Source organism: Calonectris borealis, chromosome 5, assembly GCF_964195595.1.
Source record: "Calonectris borealis chromosome 5, bCalBor7.hap1.2, whole genome shotgun sequence".
In the NCBI taxonomy this organism is placed as follows: Eukaryota; Metazoa; Chordata; class Aves; order Procellariiformes; family Procellariidae; genus Calonectris; species Calonectris borealis.
Window position 1 is genome coordinate 43,716,310 of NC_134316.1, and position 21,211 is coordinate 43,737,520.

At 47.4% G+C, this 21,211-nt stretch overlaps 1 protein-coding gene across 1 annotated transcript; it reads right to left on the bottom strand.

Moving 5' to 3' along the window:
* Positions 1-12,173: 12,173 nt before the first annotated feature.
* Positions 12,174-20,484, bottom strand: DLL4 (delta like canonical Notch ligand 4). Its single transcript, XM_075152164.1, has 10 exons — positions 20,321-20,484; positions 19,921-20,184; positions 19,429-19,486; positions 18,471-18,740; positions 17,390-17,450; positions 17,151-17,281; positions 15,534-15,703; positions 14,226-14,445; positions 13,057-13,765; positions 12,174-12,312 (listed from the first exon to the last, which is right to left on the bottom strand). Exons 1-10 carry the CDS (start codon positions 20,372-20,374, stop codon positions 12,174-12,176), a joined length of 2,076 nt encoding a protein of 691 aa, XP_075008265.1. The 5' UTR covers positions 20,375-20,484.
* Positions 20,485-21,211: the final 727 nt, after the last annotated feature.

The window sequence follows — 21,211 nt, forward strand, 5'->3', positions numbered from 1 at the left end:
CAACTCTGTTAAAAAAGCACTTTGGCCAGATATCTTCAATCTGTGACCATGCAATGATGCACCTGTACTCCCGATGTTAGTAAGCTATCCCTGCAGCCGCAAGTCTTGCTCGCAGTATCAGTACATGCCTGTGGCCGCGCAGCACAGGGCATTTTACTCTCTGTTAGCCCCACTACTCTATTCCCCATTAACCAGAGTGGGCAGTGACGGACCACTACCGTGCCTTCAGTTACAAGAGACCCGACAGCTCTACTCGGTTAAGGTGCCTCCTGTGCCAGGCAGACGTAGTCTGCCACCTCCCCTGAGCCTTCACAGCCTTGGACTGCGACTGCTCTACAGACCTCTACTGGCTAAACAGCGCTGGTCGGGGATGCTGCATTGCTGGCTCCTGAGGGACTGCGAGACTGCCTGTGCACATGCGTGTGTGAGGCTTTTGGAACCGCTGCAAATACTTACTCCCTTTTCCGGCTGCTCTCCCTGCCCTCCGGCACAGATGAACGTACTTGGCTTTCCAAAGACAGAATGTGAGCGCAATAGCTGGTACGTGGTGAAGAGCTCCTTCAACACCAGAGCTCTCACCGCTCCCACATGCTGCCAGTTTGGATTCGCGTGGTATGATCTGTTCTTCTCCAGCCTGTTCCCAGCAGCATGCCCCACAGTTACTCATGGTGGGACAGTCTGTAATGAAGTTTATGTGCAGAAAATGCCCTGCTACCATTGCCTGCTCAGATTTCTGACAACAGCACTCAAATGGAATAGCCACAAAGCTTTGTACTGCAATCACACCACTAATAGTGGTACAGTCTTATTTCCATGCATTTTAGTAAGAAAACAGCTAGTTCAAAGCATGCATATGTCATGTTCATTTAGGGTCAGCTAGGGAAATCAGCTTTCATTTCTTTTGTTGTAGATCAGTTATTGCCACTCTGATGTCTTCGTTCTGCAGTTCAGGATGTCCAGGGTCTTTCCTGTGCTGCGTCTCAGAAGCACCTGGATATTATAAAAGCTGCAGCAAAGGACAGTTCCTTCCTCAAACAGTTTACAGGTTAAATAGAGAGGGCAGGCAAAAGATGAAGGAACAGGGATGCTTTTTTTTTTTTTTTTTTTTGCCTACTGTAGACGAGATGTGAGAAAATAAAGTGCCAGCTCACAGTTTCATGGCATTCTGCTAAGCTTAAATGGGCACGTGCCTCTGGCGTATATCTGCAAAGGCTATTTATTTTTCTTCATATTTGAAAGGTGGTGACCCAACACAGTAAGTAACTGGTAATATGTATGAGCTGGGTTGGGCCCTGAACTGGGTACTGGACGCTAAAGAGGATTCGCTTAATCTAGCTGTGACAGGTCATTGCTGCTGTGACGGCAGGAGAGCAGGTAAAGGCACAGACCGGAGCTATGTAACAGCTCCTAGGAGGCTCCTCTGGGCTTTAGAGAGAGCTGGTATTAAATGCAGGTTGTTCTCCCGCGTGTCGCTGCCCCCCAGCCCCTTAAAAATCAGAACTGCAGGGTGTTTGCTTTCTGCCAGCCTGGTGGCTGCTCCCTGTCTCTGAGAGGTCTCCAGGATCCTGTTAGGACTTGGGATGCACCATCAGGCGATTGGCGAGAAGACAGCAGTCCTGCAGGGATTTGGGAAAGGGACCGCTTCTGGGGTCCATGTGGACCTTAGGTGCTTAAACAAGGGTGTAGAGAGTAGTAGGAGGAAGGTCGTCTTCCCACCTGAGCCAGGGAGCTCACCTCAGAGTTAGAGACTGACGTTCAGGGAGAGACTGAAAGGGCTCAGCTGCCTCAGGTACCGAAACAGGACTGGGGACATCACTTGATTGCAGATACGGAAAGAAAATACCACACGCTAAAAGGCCCTAAACAGAGCGGAGAAAGACATAACCTGAAGTGTCTGGACGCTGAAAGCAAATTCAGCTGTGAAAGTGGGCGCGTTTCTATCACGGGGGTGATGAGCCAGAGACTAGCTACTAGGGACCACATAAATCCCCCGTACTTTGACGCCTTAATGTGCTTTCCCGCAGCATTTGCTTTATCCAGCTCAGTGCCACGCTGCTGAGTAAACGGAAAGCCCTGTGACATACGGGGTGTCCGAAAAGAAGAGCCCTGCGAGTCCCTCGGATCACCACCCTCTGCCTCCAGCTCTCTCGGATGCCTTGCGGGCACCTTGCTGCCTTGAGCTTGCTCGCAGTCAAACCCGGGGAGTTGCCAGCACCTCATTTCTTTCTCGCCCACTTTATGGGATGCATGAGACTCGCTGCTTTAGGTTGGGACCGGGCGCCCAAGCGGGCAAGGAGAGGGAAGGTGCCGGTGGGGGGAGAGGGCTGTGCTTCACGCGGCAGCCAGCAGCACCCCCCCACCAGGCCGGTGTCGAGGGTGGTATTTTTGTGTGAGCCGAAAAGGAGGGTGCTGGGAAGTTGGTTCAGGCTTGGGAAAAACAGTTGGCAGGGTCGTAATCGGGCAGGAAACGGGAAACGGCGTCGTGAGGTAACAAACAGGAAGCGATGATGGCAGCACAGCGCGGCCGGTTTGGGCTCAAACTCAAGGAAAGCGCTCCTGCGCCGCGAGGGGCGGCGGCGGGAGCGACGTCTGCCTCCGCGCGCCCGCCTACCGCTGTTTGGTTTGCCCAGATGCTGTTTACAGTGAGCGGCTATTTAAACAATAAGACGAGACCGGTGAAGACTTATTTGCACTTCCGCAGCCGCGAGGAGTCTGAAGGATATGAATGAGTCCTCACAACATCCTTCTGAGTCACGTTAGCGTTAACAACTCCACCTCGCGTGTCTCCCCCGTCGAAAGGGAGGCTTTCTCGAGGACATCTAGGGGTTAAGCGTCCGCATCCCGCTCCCTTCAGAGAAGAATTGCCTGCTCCTCAACCTCACGCCTAAGGATGCCTCTTGCACAGCCCGAACCGTCTTAAAGGTAGTTGTCAGGTTTCAGTTCGTGGCGTTGACCCTTCCAAGAGTCACCCTTCACTCACGGTTATTTCAGATGCCTCTCCAGGGGAAAATGCTGGAAGGGTCCACCTTTCTCTGTGAACCCTAGATAAGCTGCGTGGTTGGCTTAAATTAGACGCTTCACGCTTGGATGGCTGCGGTGAGGTGAGATGAACCTGTGTCTGCTGAAGATGACTGAGAGCAGATTGTGGAGCAACTGCCAGAACGGCGAGGCAATTCTTCCCCCCCACGTATGAAAAATGTGTATCTGGTGTCAGGGCTTCTTAACTATGCTGCGTCCATGAAAAAGGAGCTTTTTGTAATTATAAGGACGTGGGCATTTCTACCTGTTCCTAGGATGTAAGTGAACTCTGTCTCCAGAAACCTGGCCATGCATTGTGAATTGTATCTAGAGTTTTGGAGAACTTCAAAAACCTCCTCCTAAGCAACTTATGACAAACGTAAATACCATTAATAGAGAGAAAATCAGTGTAATTTTCATGAAGGGAGGGGGTCTGCAAGAAGAAAAGAGCCTCTGTGCTATAAGGAGACGTGAGAAGAGGAGAAGCTATTGATGAAGCAGCTAACACCAGGACCTGGTGGGCTGAATTGAAAAAGGGGATTAGAGCAGGGCCATTTCTTTTGTAATTATCACACTTTTATCCTGTGTGGGTTTTTTTTCCCCCCAAATACATTTTGTTCAGATTGTCTTGTGTTTCTTTGCTGACAATCTTCCAGAGAACAAATGAGTTTATGGGCAGGAACAAAAATGCTTTGGCAACGCTTTGGCGTTTTGTGCCAAAGCAGAAAATGTAACGCAAATATTAAGCAGTGTTAATAGAAAAGGAATTTCAAATGCACAGTGATTCATGTTTGCACCAGGCATTTTGACCCTGCTCACAAACCATCGTGGGAGCCGTGTGCCCAAGTACAGGGATTGTCGGAGCTCTTGCGTGGTGCCAGGAATGGTCGAATCCTGTTCTGGCTGGTGATGGCCTCTCCGGCTATAAAGCTAACTCTCAGCAGATCTGTTTGGATGTTAAATACGAGTTGGTTTAATTTAATTTATAAAAACAAACATGGTGCCTCTGTGACCTTCTAGGCAGTTAGTTAAAAACGTAATCAACAAAACCACCGTGAAGCCAGCAACAACTCAACAAATAAGTCATAAAGCACAGATAAAAGATGTCATCACCAACCTCTCCTCAAACTGCATGTTTTCCTCATTTATCTGTGTATTTGCAAAACATGCCTATGAACAAGGTGCTGGTTTGCACCTTGGGACTCTTCCCGGGAATGACCTGGTCTTCATGCAGAGCAGCCTGCAGGGTGGGTTGGCTGCAGGGATAGATGGAGTCTGAGCACCGTCTCCGTCTTGGTTGGCAGGAGGAAAGACACGATGCTCGCAGAGGAAATGAAGAAGGATTAAGCCCTTCTATGGTAGTTACGTACTACACCGCTACCTATGTGAGAGGCAAGTCCGTCACTATTCTACGGTATATGGAAGAGAGAAAGTAATCGTGGGATCATCTGGGTTACGCAGGTCACATAACAGCCGGGGTTATGTTATCTCCAGATGTGGACCACTCCATTTACCTTAGCCGTTAGGTCTCCCCTCTCACATAACACGTCAGTCAGAAGCGTGAGTGACCCAGTCAGAGGGGAGGGCAATGAGATGGAGACTTGGGGAGCAGGAGTTATTTTCCAGTCCACTCCATGCCCTGCACTTTTAAACTTTACCTGCTCTTCTTCCTGCAGCGTGGAGGCACAGAGCCTGTCGCCACCGAGTCCCTCGGGGACATGTGTGGAGGGTTGGTGGAAGGCAATGAAGACCTCTGGGTGGCAGTGGTTGCTGGGTGAGCCTTGTAAGCAGATCAACGTTGTGTCTTTTCCCCCTTGCATCTCCCAAGGGCTGAACAGCTCATTGGAGAGGACGGCTGATCTATCTGTGGAGGAGGGAGCACCTCCGGGAAGGTGGTGGGCTGCCATCAAGATTTAAAAGGGAAGGGACAAGGGTACGTGCTGGTCCCCAGAATCAAATGCTGTGCATGGAACAATTGCTTTAGCACCTGAAATTATTGCTCTGTACACAATCATTTACCTGGTGAATCAGAGAGTTCTGACCTAACCCTGCAGCCACTGTGCTGCAGAAATGTGCCCCGAAGCTGCACGGGGGAAAGGAGGGAGGACGGCAGTGGTGGTAAGACCAGAGGGAGGAGAAAGAGAAAGGGTAGTTTTATGGTGCTGAGTCACGGTGTTGCCTAGACAAGGTCTGAGAGTGGAGTAGGCAGGGTTAGAGCAGGCGCAGGAGCGATCAGGGAGAAATCTCACTGCTTTGGGCGTCACCGGCCAGCAGGGTCACCACCTGCAAGCTCTGGGAGCTGAGCTGGCAAAACTTAAACAGCGAGAGTATGGAGGGGGGGAAATTTTGATGTTGACTCACCAGAGAGGCCGTAAAAGTGGAGTTATGAAAATAGCGAAGCGTGGCAGGGGGCCACTGAGTTATGTCAATTCTCCACAACTTGGAGTTTGGATCGTGAGCAAAATGTGCTGGGAGTGTCGTTATCTACTGCCTAAAATCAATATGTATTTATGGATCAGGTATGTGAGATAAGGGAATGACAGGCAAACATAGATACATAACTGTCGCTTAAGCCACTATAGAACAGGTTTGTCAGTGACCTGCTGTGCCTTTCTCATTTTAGCAGGAACTAATGAAAAAAGACTGAGGAGCTATGAAAATACTTGAAATGCGTTTTTACAGAGGTGGTTTCATTGTTGGACTAGATGGTTGCAATTGCACAATAACTAATTTAGGCTTTCTCAGCAGCTCTTTCCAGGCTGAGAGCTGTTGCTGGACAAGTATTGTGCATAATAAAATGCATTCTGCATTTTATCCCATTTTAGGCATGTCCTGTATCAAGCCTAATTTCTACAAGCATCCCTCATCTACGCTAACTTAACCGAACTCCGTACCCTGTGCTGTGTTTGCATCAGCACAGTCCTGCTGCATGTTGTCTCAGCACCAGTGGGTGCTATAGTTACGGGTATATCTCGGCATCTCTTTCCCCTAATCAGCGGGCTCTTTAAAGAGGTAAATGATGAAGGGCCGGAGCCAAACGTGGAACAACTCAAGCGAAGCGCTGCACGGAGCAGCACCCCTCTCACTCAACCCAGCTCTGAAATTGTTTAGACGGAAGGGCTCTGCCTGGCTGTGAAATAAGTTCTATCAGGTGCTAATACAAGGAAACACCAAAGAGTTTCTGAGTCAGGAGTCCATTCGTAAAATTGTTGTTTTGTCACATTGCTTCTAAGTGAGTTCGTGCAGTCTTTTAAAACTGAAAGTCAAGCTTAGGTGCAGTCCTTGAGCCAAATCCGTAATCTTGCTACAGTTGGTGCAAATTGTGCTGAGAGAAGTCAGTCGTACAGTTGGGTCTGAGAACTCTGTAAGCTTCTTAAGAGAAAAAGCATTATTCGTCAGTACATTTACGGTCCTGGCATCGCCTGTGGTTCTCGAGAGGAATCATCTTTGAAATTCAGGTTGAGTCTTTACAGCCCAGAAGGATCTCGGAGCTCCTCCTAGTGAGTTCATACACTGCGGCTCTGAGATGCTCTCGCTTGCGGGGCAGGCTGGTGAGCCGTCAGCACCCAGCAGCCCTCGGTAAGGAAATTTTCGGCCAAAGATGTGGGTTAAATCCAGGTCATATTATGTGTTCAGCTAATTTGCTTGTAGTTTCTTTGGCGAGGACTTGGGGATGTGCACACGTGCATAGATTCACATATGCTTTCCATCTCCTCCTGTGTGGAAGCAGGCACCGCTCCTGTTTTTCCTGTGTAGGATCTGTGATCTATTCTGGTAGCTGCAGAGTGCAGTACTGCCTCCAGTAAATATTCACAGATTTCCTTGTAAGCTGATGCTTTTTTTTCTTTCCTCTCTCCTGTGTGGATACACAAAGGCATGTGTTGTACCTGCTTTACCCTGTGGGATCTACATAATCAGGTCCACGAGTTTTAATGGATTTCAACTCCCTTCTGTCTATGGATACGGTTTCCTGTCTCGTTTTGAGCAGGAAGAGCCGAGTCTTTTTTGGTCTTAGCATTCCTGCTTGCCTAGGCTTTGGGAAGAGTTCTCTGGCTATTTTCCTGTTTGATTTTTGTGTGTGTTTTGTTTTAAGCAGGACAGAGTGCATGTGTGTATGTAATCCATGTGCTCAATTAAGAGAGGCATCTGTTGGGTTTATTTCACATTGCCGAGGAAGGACTGCAAGCAGGGAGCATCTGCTCGGCTTTTTGTCAATGGCTTGTTTTTCATAATTTGCTCTACAGGGTGAATGTTTGGGGAGGGGGAGGTGGCTTTTTATTTCTGCGTTTCATCTTAAATTTATTTTTATGGTAGCCAGGGAAATTGGCTGGGATTTGAAAGTTAATTTCGCTAAGAAAAGAACTGAAGAGGGAGAAACAAAACCATCCAAAGTAAATAGTGTTTGCGTAACCTTAATAATACCCTCAGAAGGACCCTTATAAACCATTATTTGCAGTATTTTAATGACAAAGTAAAAATAATTTGTTATGGTGCTTTTTTAACGCCAGTGGGGTTTTTTTGTTTTGTATTTTTAAAAAAACTAGCAAATTTTGGTTAAATTTTATTTTGGGGAAAGATAGGAAAGGCATCCGACACTAAGATGCTTTTTTGGCATTTTGTCAACAACAACAACAAAAAAAGTCTGGTTTTAAAATAGAGTAGCAGTGGTTTCCTGTTCTTATAGTTTTTGCTTTTGTGCATTCAGATGTTGGCTGTATTGCACCTAGCTGATCTAGTAAGAGATTTAATTGTAAATGTATGTGCTTCAAAGGCTACTGAACCTGCTGGGAGTGTTTTAAACAAGTGTGCTTTTCACACTTTTTTTTTGTGGAAACGTCCTCCAAAAGAGCTGTGGAGGAGAATGACTTTGTGCCGCCCTGGGAGGACACGGCTGCTGGTGTAGCGTAGGGAACTCAGGAGGAGAAAGCCTGAAACTCCCCCTAATCCCACAAGTGAAAGACAAATCTTACCCATCGCAATCAAACAAGGATAGAGTCTTGCAGGTGTAGATGTAGATGCTGTGCAAGAGTAACCTGAGTAGGGCAAGATTTGGGTCTTACTGAAAGTATTTAAAGAAATGGGATTAAAAAAAATAGTAATCATATCTTGTTCTGTAAGTGAACCCCAAGCCAGCACATTCATTAAGCCACAAGCCCCTCTGAAATGGTATTAAATCTGTATCTTCCATGCCACAAGTTGTCATGGAAGAGGAAGACTGAAGCGTTAGTAAAAATAACTTTCCTGACAGTTCAGTCCCACTCCATAGCAAGAGAATATATGTATGTGTATATACATAATTTAAATATTATATAATATATCACAATATAAATATGTGTAACTTTTCTATCAGATGAATGCCACTCAGCTGAACAACTTTGTTGACATCAGTTAACGATTATAAAAGCAGCTGACAGCAGTTTGTGTGCAAAATGTAAATGTAGGGCAGACTGCAGGCAGACAAGCTTACTTCTGGGGCTTCAGGTAACCTTGGCTGTCACGAGTCATGGAACCTGACGTGTAAAAGGACAAACCACAGTAAACTTCGTAGTAGCAGGAAAGTATTTTCATTGCTTGAAAAAAAAAATAAAATTCAAACTTTGTCATCACATTAAAAACATTACATGAGAAGTAATAAACATATTTACACTTCTGTTTTGATTATAAATATACATTATATACAAAATAATGTTATAAAACGTAGAAAGTTCAGTGCTTCTGATTTTTTTTTAAATTACTGAAATACTAGTCTTCAAAATAAACTACAAACAGACAAACTAAAACCCATATTATTGATTTCTGAAGGTCATCTTCAAAATGGTCCTACGTGGTCAGAGCAGAAGGTCAGTAGTGGACATTATGAAGGGGTCTTGTCTGCGCAGTTCAAGGCAGTAGATGGGCTAGTCCAACAACAGGATTTACAAGGGCAGGAATATCGCTGTCCGAGAGAGAGCACGGTCCAGGTTTCTTCGAAGAGGTCTTGTTTCCTCCCTCCTCATTCTGCCCCACCCCACGGTCTCGTCTCACCAGTGTCACAGCACTTTCCATTGGGGCGTCCGGTATTATTGCTGTAAATATGTATATAAGAAAAGAGCTTCTGCACGCCCCTGGTTTCCAGGGGCAGGCTTCCCCTTTTCCGTGTAGCAGTGGGTGGGCATGAAAGAAATAGGACGAGCCTAGAACCTTCTAACTCAAATCTCCACCTGTCTTGGCAGAGGGCGTCTCAGTGGGTGCTTCGCTATAGGGCATTTGGAACCGGGATGAAGGACGGGAGTTAGAGTTTTGCAACCAGATGGAGAAATGGGGGGGGAGGTCACACTGCTTCTTCTCCTTCAGAAAGTAACAGCTGCAATTTTGAGACTATTTGCAGTAGAAGGTGGCACTTAATTCAGAAACACGACATAAACCCCCAAATTTGTGTCAAAATAAGGCGGGGGGGGAGAGAATGAGGAAGGAGAAGAAAAAAGTAATGTCTATTCACAATCACTGGTAGTGCAAAGGGCATGAAAACAGCCGAGACAGCTCAGCAGATAAAGGTTCTAGGAGCTGATTGATTTTAAACGCATTTGTAAGGCTTTAAATAGAGCTGGGATCACGCCTCCTCCTTAGCAGTGGGGAAGAGGCAGTACACATTCCTTATCACAACTTTTCCTTCTCGAATGTTTAAATCCACAAAAATCCTGTCCCATAGAGTGGCTTGGGTCAATCAGTTCTCCAAAGCATCACCAAATGAGATGACATGTAAATTCGGTATTCCTCTTTCCTTCCTCCTCTCGCCCCTTACAGAGTCTCCAGTACACGCAGCAGGAGAGAGGAGACGCAGATAGGTGTGTGGCAGGAGGTATCAACCACCCCTGCCCAATACTGTTCAGGTAACTGCAAAAAGAGCAGTCGAGTCTCTGTTTGGGCTTGTTAGATTCTCTTGACACATTTTAGGCACTTTTAAACCCAAAAATGGAGACCTCGTTTATACTGTATCCATTATCTGCATAGCAATGTGTCTTTCTTCACACCTTCCATGGCAACATCTGTGATAGTTAAGTGCCTCCTCATCTACCGGCACCTCCCATAACCAGAGTTCTGGAAAGCCAGGGGTCTGTCCATGAGGAACTGGCCTCAGTATCTTTTAAAAACAAATTAAAACAACAACATTTTTAACTCCTCTCTCTTCCCTCTGCCTCCCCTCTTCTATAGCCAATGAGATTTCTGGTATCAAACTTCAAACAAGGGCAGTAAGAATAAAAAGGTGTATTGCATCTTTCAGTAAATTCACAGTCTGTCCAGTTCACCCAGTTCCATCCTCCGCCTGAGAGCAGCAAGTTGCATGTAATTAAAAACAGTCCAATCCAGTTCTGAATTGTAAACAATGCAGCAGGAACGTCCATCTACTGGCATTACCAAATCTGAGGTGCAAATGGGCTGATCTTCAGTCTTATACCTGTCAGGACATAAACAATACCAGGAATGAGAAGGAAGCACAGCATACAGACTACCGCAGAACTAAAAAATTGTAATTCAAGTATGTCAAACCAAAGCAATTTAAGCCAGACGTTACTGCAAGATGATTGGCTTTAGCCATCCATAAAAATTCTCAAGGTTTCAGTAACAATGGTATCGTTCCACTTCAGCTACGACTCAGATAAGGGTATCGGGGAATGACGAATTATCCCTGCTCTCGCCTCCCACCTGGGCCAGGCAGTAGAGTTCCTGGTACAGTCAGTACGTTCCCCAGCCTCGGCTGTGCAAGAGTTCCTGATACGGTCAAGGGACGCTTCACCGCCTGACTCATTACGCCAAGGCCAAGGTTTAACGGGAGTTTCTGAGATCGTGGAGCGGCCCAGGAGAGGGGGGCGGGGAACGCACCACCACAATAACTATCAGCGTTCAATGTTTTTGGCGGGGTCCAGAGACACAGAATCACCAGCAAAAAAAGTCGTCTGTATGATGAGTAGCCTCTCTACCTGGACCGAGGGGAAGAATGCTTACAAACCTGGGTGCTTAACATTAGGTCTCTGGAAAAAGCATATGGTATAGTTAAATAGCTTGTGTTCAGAAGCATTAAGCCTGAATGATGTGGAGAGAGGTTTCAGAGGCTGTCATTCTGAAAATAAACACACTTCTGGAGATGCCTGATGTAAATCTGGGAGTCTAGCTTTGGTCAGCAAGATCCTCAAAGGAAGATATGGTATTTAGGTCAGTTAATGGGAATGAAGCGTATAGCTGTCATTTGTATCTTTGAAAACCCTTTCACTTAGTTTTAAACTTTTAATATTGTTGGTTGACTTGTGTTCCAGCTTGCCTTCAAGAGGAAATCTGATATCCACCCTGGCAAGGGAGACAGAATCCTGCAGATTTGACTTCACAGATCACTGCTATATGGCACAGCCAGCTTCTCTCTCCTGGAGTCTGAAACCAGTCCTAAAGTTGGCTGCACTGAAGAAGGCAGGTACTGGTTAATGTCACATTGCCTGTAACTTCCATTGAGCCTTTTTCCAAAGGGTCGGTAATTCCTCAGGAACTGGTTGGTTCCTCAATAGCTGCTTTTTAAAGTCTTTAAAGTTCAATGCTAGGCCCTTCCTTTTTCATGTATCTGTCCTCTGACTTTTTAATATAACATCAAAATCTAGATGTGTTTATCAATAACGGCATTAACTTCTGCTAGAGAATATATAGCTGGAGCTTAAGCACCAAGAGGTTGAAATTACCTTATTACAGACTTCCTAAATGGCTGTTATGCCTCTCCACTAACACGTTCAGCTACCTTCCATCTTCTGCTGGAAATCTATAGCTTTGCCTGTTTCCACAGAACATAGATTATCCATTGTAGTCATGGGAAAAAACGTGGCTTTACATCAATGGGCCTATGAACAATTATTATTTCCATTTTTGCTGACTACCTATTTAAGAGGAAATAATCCTACAATGTGCTGAATTTTTATGGGCTGATCTGTGCTTTCATCTCCCATTGACTTATCTAAGCTGAAAATCTCTGGTTTAATAAAATCAGAGCTGCTAATTTCTTTATTTTCCCTGCCGTATGTTCTGTGTGGGGCACAGGGGAGGAGAGGTGAATGCTGGGAAGCATCGGGATCCCTGGAAATAGAGTAACCTTCTCAGATGCAAGTCTAAAGGATAATTTACCCCTTTACTTTGTGCATTTATGCCTGTCCACCTGTGTACTTACTTACCTCGGTAGCTATGATGCACTCATTCCTTTCTTCTGTTATCACAAAGACGGACTGGTACATTGAATCCCTCGGAGAGCATATCGCTGATATCCTACATTCTGGCTTTTCACTAAGGCAGGGCAGAGAGAAAAGAACGTTAGCTGACTACTAACAAGCCTGACTTTCAAAATGAATATGGAGGGGTGGAGCGAGATAGCCGTGAAGGTGTGGGAGGGAAGTGCAGAGGATGGAGTTTCACATGATGGCAGGACATTATACTAGAACAGGGGAAGTAAGGAATAGCTACTGTCTTCCTAGGCTTCTGCCACGTCCAACCTAATAGCGTGCTCCCCAGATCCCTCAGTGTAACAGCCACAAGCAGATCCCACACAAGACTTTCAGTACGTGTATCAGAAGACTGATGAGCCAGTGAATACCTGCCCTTTTCTTGTTTTGAAAAAGAGTAGTTATTTTTACTCTATCGTTCTTCTCACTAAGCAGATCATTTTGCATTCTTAATAAGCGAAATAACGTATTTTTAATCACTATATGCCTTAACTGTTGTTCCTCCAAGATCTACTGAGGAAGGAAAGACACTTCTTACTTTCACCACTGACCTAGCCACTCCCGTTCCCCTTCACAGCACCCATTCTAGCAGCGCCCTGCACAAACACTCAATTTAATTGACTTAGCTAAGGATACCGCTTGGCCGTGACACATATACTCCAGTATGAAGATTCCTGGCTTTGCTCTGGTTTGTGTTGTATATTATCTGCTCGAGGTTTCTTTTTTCCCTGTATTTTCTCATCTGCTTCTAGACCGGTATGAAGATGAGGGGCCTTAAAAAAGCCTAGAAGTAAGACTGCGTTCTCACCTGTGTAGTCGGAGGGGAGACTTTTCTCCTAAACACTTTTCACTTTTGTAATATTTCTCTTCCTGTGTCCCTCTACTTGTCAGGTCTTTTACCAGATTGTAGTCCAGTTTGTGATTCTTGGGTTTGTAGTTTGATTTCTCCAGCCCACAGTCCACTTCAAGGTCTTTATTTTTATTGGTGTTTTTGAGCTGGGAAGCTGGAATGAGATTGTCTTTCTGGAAGTCAGACAGGTTGTTCATAGTCTCCAAGTCTTGCTCTGGGTGCATCCTCATCTGCCTGATGACCATTGCTATCATGCAGAACAGTATGAGCAAAGCCACCAGCCCCACCCCCATGGATATAGCAATCCAGGGGACTGGTTTAGGAGGAAGTGTAACGGGCACTGAATAAACTGGCAATTCGCAACGGTTGCCCATGAAGCCAGAAGGACAGTAGCAGACAAAGTTGGCACTATAAAGTCCGCTGTAGCACGTGCCTCCGTTCTCACATGGCCCAGAAGCACATTCATCTCTGGTTTTGATGTCACAGTTCCTGCCACTGTAGCCTGGCAAGCACGTGCAGGTGTAATCGTTGATCAGGTCATGACAAGTTCCCCCATTGGAACATGGGTTTCTGGCACAATCGTTGATGTTTATCTCACATTTCTGACCAGAGAAGCCAGCCCGACAACGACACACACGAATCTGACCAAGGTAAAAGCAATTACCATCTGAGGAAAAAAAGTAAAATAAAAAAAATTAGTCTGCAATGCACGTCACTCGGAAACCTAAACCTCTCCCCAGTTAGCATTGTATACTATCTCAAGAAGAGGGAGGTTATTTTACAAAACAACGACACATCTAAAAGTTCCTTCTAGTTTACCTAATTGTATCATCATGCCTTAAAAACATTCCCCTTCCAAATATGTAATAAAGTTAATTTAATTTACTTAATTCTGCCATCTTCCCCATCACACGATAAACCTTGCGCATTGTTTTGTGGCATAGAAAATACCAGTGACAGCCCCCCCCCCCAGCAAGAGACTAAAATTAGGGTAGATGTGGAATACAGTGGGGGAGAGGGACTAATGTATTAGAGGAAGAGTAGAGGTCAGATTGGATTTCTATCACTTCTGCACTGAAAAGCACAAATGAGTCAGAGACACGAGATTTTTTGATAGAAAGACTCACCATTTGCACACGGGTTACTTGTGCACCTGTCTACTTTTTTTTCACAGTTTGACCCTGTGAAGCCGAAAGGGCAAACGCAAGTGTAGCTGGCCCCTTGTTCTTTTTCCAAGCACGTGCCGCCGTTAAAGCACGGAGAATCTATACACGTCAAAGCGCTGTGCTCGCAGTGAGTGCCGTAGTAGCCAGGGGGGCACAGGCAGTGGTAACCGTTCTCCATATCCTGCAAAACACAACGTTAGGCCGCTGTTATTTGATGGCACTAAATGATAGCTGCTTGCACCCTTATTTTTGGTCGGCAGCGAGCGCTGTTCAGTCCCTCTCATCCACACTCTGATGTGGCAAAAGCGACATTTGGAGAGTAAATAACTGCAGGCTGGACCGTGAGGGCCAGAGCTGTGAATCGGCCGTACTCGGTGTGTAGGAGTAATCATGCAGCTACACAAGCAGAGCAGATGCAGTTGTAGGCAGCCTACAGGCACCTAGACGACGTTACTAACACCACTACTGTCTAATGGGATCCCCGAGGTCCTCCCAGAGCAGAATGGCATGTGTTGACCTACAGAGCTGTGATCAGGCCATTTATCCTCGGCATGAGAGCCCTTTTTTTTCTTTACAAGGGCTTACGTTGCTTTGCCATGGATAAGTCCCACCACTTAGATCACAACAAAACTGTTTCTTCTTTCCAAATACTGTACGTCCAAGGCCTTGGGAAAAGGGAGCTAAGGTCTTGCGCTGTTAGCTTTAATCTAAACATGCATCAGATTACATTTGATATCTATAATCGATCAGTCTTTATCAACAGGTAGAATCAATCATTGGCTGGGTCCGAAAACACACTGAAACACTAGACTGCAGGAAACCAAAAATGCAGAACCCTGTTTCACAGAAAGTGTTTCAGCTGATTGCCCTCATATTGTCCGACACTATACTCCCATAGCAGAAAGCAGAAGTTTTCTTTTATTTGCTATTAAAATACAGACTTAGCGCGTTTCAGTATGAACCTTGGTTTGAGAAGCTTATTTTTTACACATCTGCTCCCTCACCAACCTTGGATCTTGCCAAGCTCTCATAATGGCTGCCACAGAAACCTAAGGATCAGTTGATTAGTTCTAATCTAGACGATACATCTCCTCCTGTAACAGACTTCCTCCCCTGACACCTCTGGGGAAGGGTTCAGTGTGACAGTTGTGAGCGTCAGTAATGAACCTGTGTACTATCGAATTCCCATTAGGTTGTTACAGAACCTTTTCTGAAAAGGTACACTGGGGCTTGCTGCACACAAAGACTTTACATTTCAAATGCCCTTACCGTGCAACTGCCGCCATTCCTACAGGGATTGCTGTCGCACTCGCTGATCTCATGTTCGCAGTCAACACCGGTAAAGCCAGGTTTGCATGAACACGTATAGCTGCCCTGGCCGGTGTTCATGCAGGTTGCTCCGTTTTTGCATGGTCTGTGGTGAGTGCAGTAGTTCAGATCTGCAAAGTAGCAGGAATTAGAGAAAACGTCTTTGACGGCTGGGAAAAGGCTTTCACACAAAAACACTTTAGTCAACAAAAAAGGCAGAATTTTCAATGAAGTATTTCATTTTCATTTCATTCCTATCAATAGGAATTCTGGAGATGATTATCCAGGTTATTATCAGTAATAATCAGATGTTTCAGATTATCATCGATTTTCAATATTTCTCTGCGTCCATCGCTGTAATACAAGAGCTCTGAATTTTGAGACACCTGGCAAAAATTTAGCTTTCTTAGTGCTGTGGTACACTCTCCCTTTTTTGTGTGCATAAACCCGTTAGCTGCAATGGGATTTAGATGCCAAGTTGGAAACCATACTTCGTAAGCGTGTGTTCTCCGAAAGACGCGCCACGGCACTATAGACACATGTTGTGCTTTGTGCACAACATGTCACACACTAAAACAGTGAGCCCCATCTTTAAAAGTTCTGCTCTGAGGCACATTCTGGGGAGGCAGGGAGGAAATAAAGATGTTTTGGCTTGGAGATTTAAACAAACGCTAGAAATCTTTTATTGTTTATTTACTGTACTCTCTTGTTATGAATGTTAGTAGTTTAAACTGTCTAAATGCTCTGCCAAGCTTCCTTTTTTTTTTTTTTTTGCTTTAAATTTGAGACAGAGGTTAAGCACACAAGTTCATAGGACATAAGTAGAAAATCTTTATCATCTCTATAAATACCATAGAGTAATTGGAATACAACTCGTTAATAGATAACTACAAGCAGAAAAAAATCTGCAACTTTACTTTTTCTGCTTAATTCAGACTTCGCCATCTTAGTCCTCTAACTGTCTTGAAAACACTTAGTTTGCTTTGAGCACTTAATGATCTCAGTGCCAGCAGTGCATATATGGCCTTGAGGACATGACTGCTCAGCTGGCTACGGTTCAGTGATTCAATGGGTTGAATAGGTGGAAGTGGTCTGGTGTACCTTAAAATGGAACCTGTACTTTTCATTCTTGCTTACATGATTTTTCTCTCATGCTCCAGACTTATCACATGAGTTAACTTCCTTGTATGCAAAATAAGGAAGGCCCAAATGATGGTGTTTACTGCTGCTGGAAACTGTTTAGTAAATTGTTATAGTTGTATAGGGAATAAGTTACACTTAGCTTGAGCAGGCAGAAAACTTGCCTTTCAACACTCATCCAGATTGTGTTTTTTTTTTTTCCAAGAGGAAAAACTTTTTTTGCAAGAGAAAAACTGCAGCTACCAAAAAGGTTTGCTTGTTTTCAAACAAAATTACTACAAATACAAGAATTGGTATCTAAGACAGTGGTGGTACAAACTGATGCCTATGAACATGTACCTTGCGGAAATTTAATTCTACATCCAATGGGTCAGGTTCGTTAGGTTGGTACCGAGGAATACCCAATCTAGAGCCGTAAGCACAACCTTCAGAACTAACCTTGATCACAGAAGAGGCCACCCCATCCTTCATCACATATGCACTGCCATTGTGTTTTACAAGTCCCGTGGCGGCAGCCTATATGGGGAATGCATTCATCACAGTAGCGGCCTTGCCAACCGGGACGACAGCTAAAAGAAAAGTCAAATTAAAACATTAATGACTCGGAAAAGAGTTTACGTTTCTATTACAAGGTGACATTTTAACTGAAGTTCAGGTTGCAGTTGCCATCTACTCACATGCACTCTCCAGGCTTGTTGCAATATCCATTCTGTTCAGTACATCCAGACAGACAGATGGCTGTAAAGAGAACATAAAAAAGCAGAAATGTTTAGATAAATACACATGGCACTACAGAATACACTTTTAAAAGGGGAAACGCCAGCTTTAAAAAAAAAAAAAACTTTGAAAACCAGTTTTGCACTTTCAAAACTTTGTTTTAAAAATTCTCAGTACGGGGAGTTCTGGAGCAGGAAGAAGTGAACAAGGAGAGCCAACATTTGACAAGTTGTCCTTTAGTTTTTCTGTTTATGCAACAAACATGAACTCTTGCAACTCTTGCTAGAAAAGGAGCAAGAGGAGGCGGCTTTGGCTTGGCCTAAAGAAAGACTGAGAAAACCCAACGGGACCCCAAGTAAAGATTCCCACTACTACACCGCAGCACCTGTCTCATCTCCTGTGGCAAAAGGAACAGTGGAAGCATTTGTGTGGGCAAGCTGCTAGCATTTTAACTTGGAATAGATGTCACCGATTCAGGGGTATCAGCCAAGATCCCCTCTCTGCTAGCCCTTTCTTTGCTGCTAACACTCGCAGAGGCGAAGCACAGCACCGGTAGTTGCAGCCAAAGGGGCCAAAGTCCTCAGCGTGGAGCTTTCTCTCTCCAGGTGGGGAGTGGAAAGGTCAGCATGAAAACACGGCCCCAAGCGCCGACCGGGTAACCGTGCACAATGCTCTGTTACAGTGTTCTCGCAGCCACCCTATTTTAAGGACTGACCGCAAAGACAGCTACAACCAGGGTCAGGCCAGCTGGCGGAACCGGACAAGGGGACGCGCTTTTGGGTCACAGGCCCCTTCAGCAAATAAGCTCCCTGACGTTTGGGGGGTTGCGTTTTCTCGAAGGCCTCTTGAGCGTCATCCCTCTCCCACGCCAGGGCCCCGTTAGCGCAGACGAGGGCCTAGGGAAGCCAAAGCGGGTGATGCTCCTTCATGCGCTGAGGCCTCCCTGAGCCTTACACACCTGCCCGATGCCCGGGGAGGCCCCGCTTCTGCCCGGGGTGAGGCGGGCGGCGCAGGCGGCCCTGTTGCCAGCGGGACACTTACGCTCGGTGCAGTACTCGCCGGTCCAGCCGGGCAAGCAGGCCAGGCTGCCGTCCGCCTCGCAGACGTAGTGTCCGAAGCGGTCGTCGCGGCGCTTGCAGAGGCGGGAACAGCTCTCGCCGTAGTAGTTCTCGCTGCAGACCACCCGGTAGGAGTAACGCAGCTGGGTCAGCGGGCCGCTCTGCACGTCCTGCGACCAGTCCTCGCCCACCGACAGCGACCGCTGGATCGACATCTGGCTGATGAGCCAGTCCTCCGAGGGAGGCCGGGAGCCTGCGGGAGAGCGGCCCCCGCGTCAGCGGCCGGCGGACACCACCCGCAACGTCCCCCTGCCATGACACCCGCCCCGAGTGGTAAGGCACCCCCTGCCCCGCCGGAGTGGGGTCCCCCCGCTCGCGTATACATACACATACGTGTATGTATATATATGGGTATGTAAGGGTATGCCCCGCGTGTGTGGGTGTGCAGGGTGGGAGCGCTAACCCCGGCCGAGGGGGGCTGAGCTGAGGGGGCCTTTGAAAGCGAGGGCTGCCGTGAAATATCCTTTTCCTCTCCGCTCAGAAAAACATCCCCAAAGCCATTATTCCTTTCCAAAGGGCGGAATTCGAGCAAGGTGTAAAATACAGGAAAAGGCGGCCGGGGCTCGCTGGCAGCCTCCCGGCTTTCTCACCGCAGCCCGCCTCGCTTTCCCACGCCAAAAATAAACCGGAGGAAACGCAATTGTGTTGGAGATTAGGCCGGGGCAGAATCAAAGCGGGCCCCTGATGGATATCGTTGGGGACCGGCTCCCGGTGCCGGGATGAAGCCGGCCCTGCACTTATCGTATAAACAGCTGAGCCGGGGGCGGCCGTTAAACCGCTTCGGGATGGGGGGGGGGGGGGGGGAGGGGGAGGGAGAGGGCGCGCGAGGGGCGCTCCCGCCGCGCGGGCGCCCCCTGCCGGCGGCGCGCGGCCGTAGTCACCTTCCGGCAGGTAGTTGGCGGGCGCGTGCCAGGCCTGGATGATGAGCGAGAAGGTCCCCTGCGGAGCGGAGAAACCAGCGTCAGCCCCGCGCCCCTCCGCGCCCCTCCGCGCCCCTCCGCGGCCCGGCCCGGCCCGGCCCGGCCGCCCGGCACCCGCCCCGGCGCTCTCCCCGCGGCTACGCGCTTCCCTCTCTCCCTCCTACAGACCGCGGGTCGTGTGTCCGTCCGTCCCCCCCCTGCCCCCCCCCCCCCCCCCCCCGGCTTTTATTTCTCTTCATAACATTCGTTATCCCGAGTGCTGCTGGGCTGGATGCGCTTTTTCATCGCTTTTTTTTGCCTTTTTTTTTTTTTTTCTTTTGGAGGAAGTTCTGGAAATAAGTCTAAAGGCGAAAGTAGTTTGTTTACATTACAGACTAACAGCGCGCTGCGATCAGCCTTCCCTCGCCGCCCTCCTGCCCCACCATCGCAATCGGGTTTAAAGCGGAATCTCACCGGCCACGTGAAGTTAAAGGGCAACTTAATGGGGCTGTCAAATCTCTCTGTATCCTTGATGCTGAAGGAGTTTATTCCCAGAACCGGGGTGATGATGCTGCCGAAAGTGCAGGAGCCCGGGGAGACCACTGCCTGAAAATGCTTCAAACAAACGCGAAAGAAGGTCCTGCAGTGGGGGGAGCAGGGCTTCCCGCTGGCCAGAGACCCGTGGCTATTCACGAATTCGTGCAGCTCCAGCTGGAAGACGCCAGAGCCGGACACCCTCTGCACAAAGGGGAGACACACAAAATAGCCAAATCAGACCTTACCCCGGCTTTGCCACGCAAACTTGCTTCCATCACCCACTTTACATTTCGCGAACCCTTTTTTTTTTTTTTTTTTTTTTGCGATGTGCGATTACCTGCTGCAAAATCATTAACAGAAACGTCAAGCCAAAGATGCGCAAGGCTGTCATCCTTGTGTTATTCAAGCTTCCAGTTCTTAGTGGGTTTAGTTTTCGTCCTGTATTCCTCAAATGGTCCAAGCAAGCGCTTCTCGGTCGAGGGAGAAAAAGAGAGGCGTCAACGGCGATTCTCCTGGAGCAACCTGCTCTTCCAAATATTCCCCGAGCACCAGCAGAAATCGGAAGGTAAAATCCAGGTGTCGATCCGTCCCCTTCCGGGAATTAATCCTGCAGCCAACCGCCGACCTCTGATCGCTGTCGTCGCCTTTATAAACTCCAAAGCCGGGTGGGTTTGCTGAGAGTCGCGGAGGGGAGTGCTTAGTGTGGAACCGCTCCTCCTTTCACCGGTGCTCACGGCGCTCAGTAAATGGAAAACTTGCTTCCCTTCGAGCTGTTTATATAGTTGCCTCGCATCCTCGCAAGCTCATTATGTAAACTGTCAGTCAGACTCACGGGCGATCCCTCCCCTTTTCCATCTTTCCTTTCTGGAAAAAAGAACCAAATGTTGCGGAGAGCCCTCGTATCCAGAATTAATACCCTGCTGCTGCCGCCGCCGCCGCGCTGGCCGCCGCGGAGCCGAGCTGATTACGGACGAGCCCAGCATCTGTTGAGATATTTACGGCTCTCGCACTGGGAGAGTTCCCTCGAAAATCAGACGCCTCTCCACAGCGCAGCTTTCCAGAGCGGCCGAACAATAGGGGATGAAATGTTTAAAAAACACGCTTGTTAGTGTGTTTGTTTGTTTGCTTCGTGTCCCGTCCTCCCCTCCCCCCCCCCCCCATCGCTACGAGCCCCCCCGGCCGCTCCCCGGGGCGGCGGGACGGGGCAGCGCGGCGCTGCGCCCTTGCA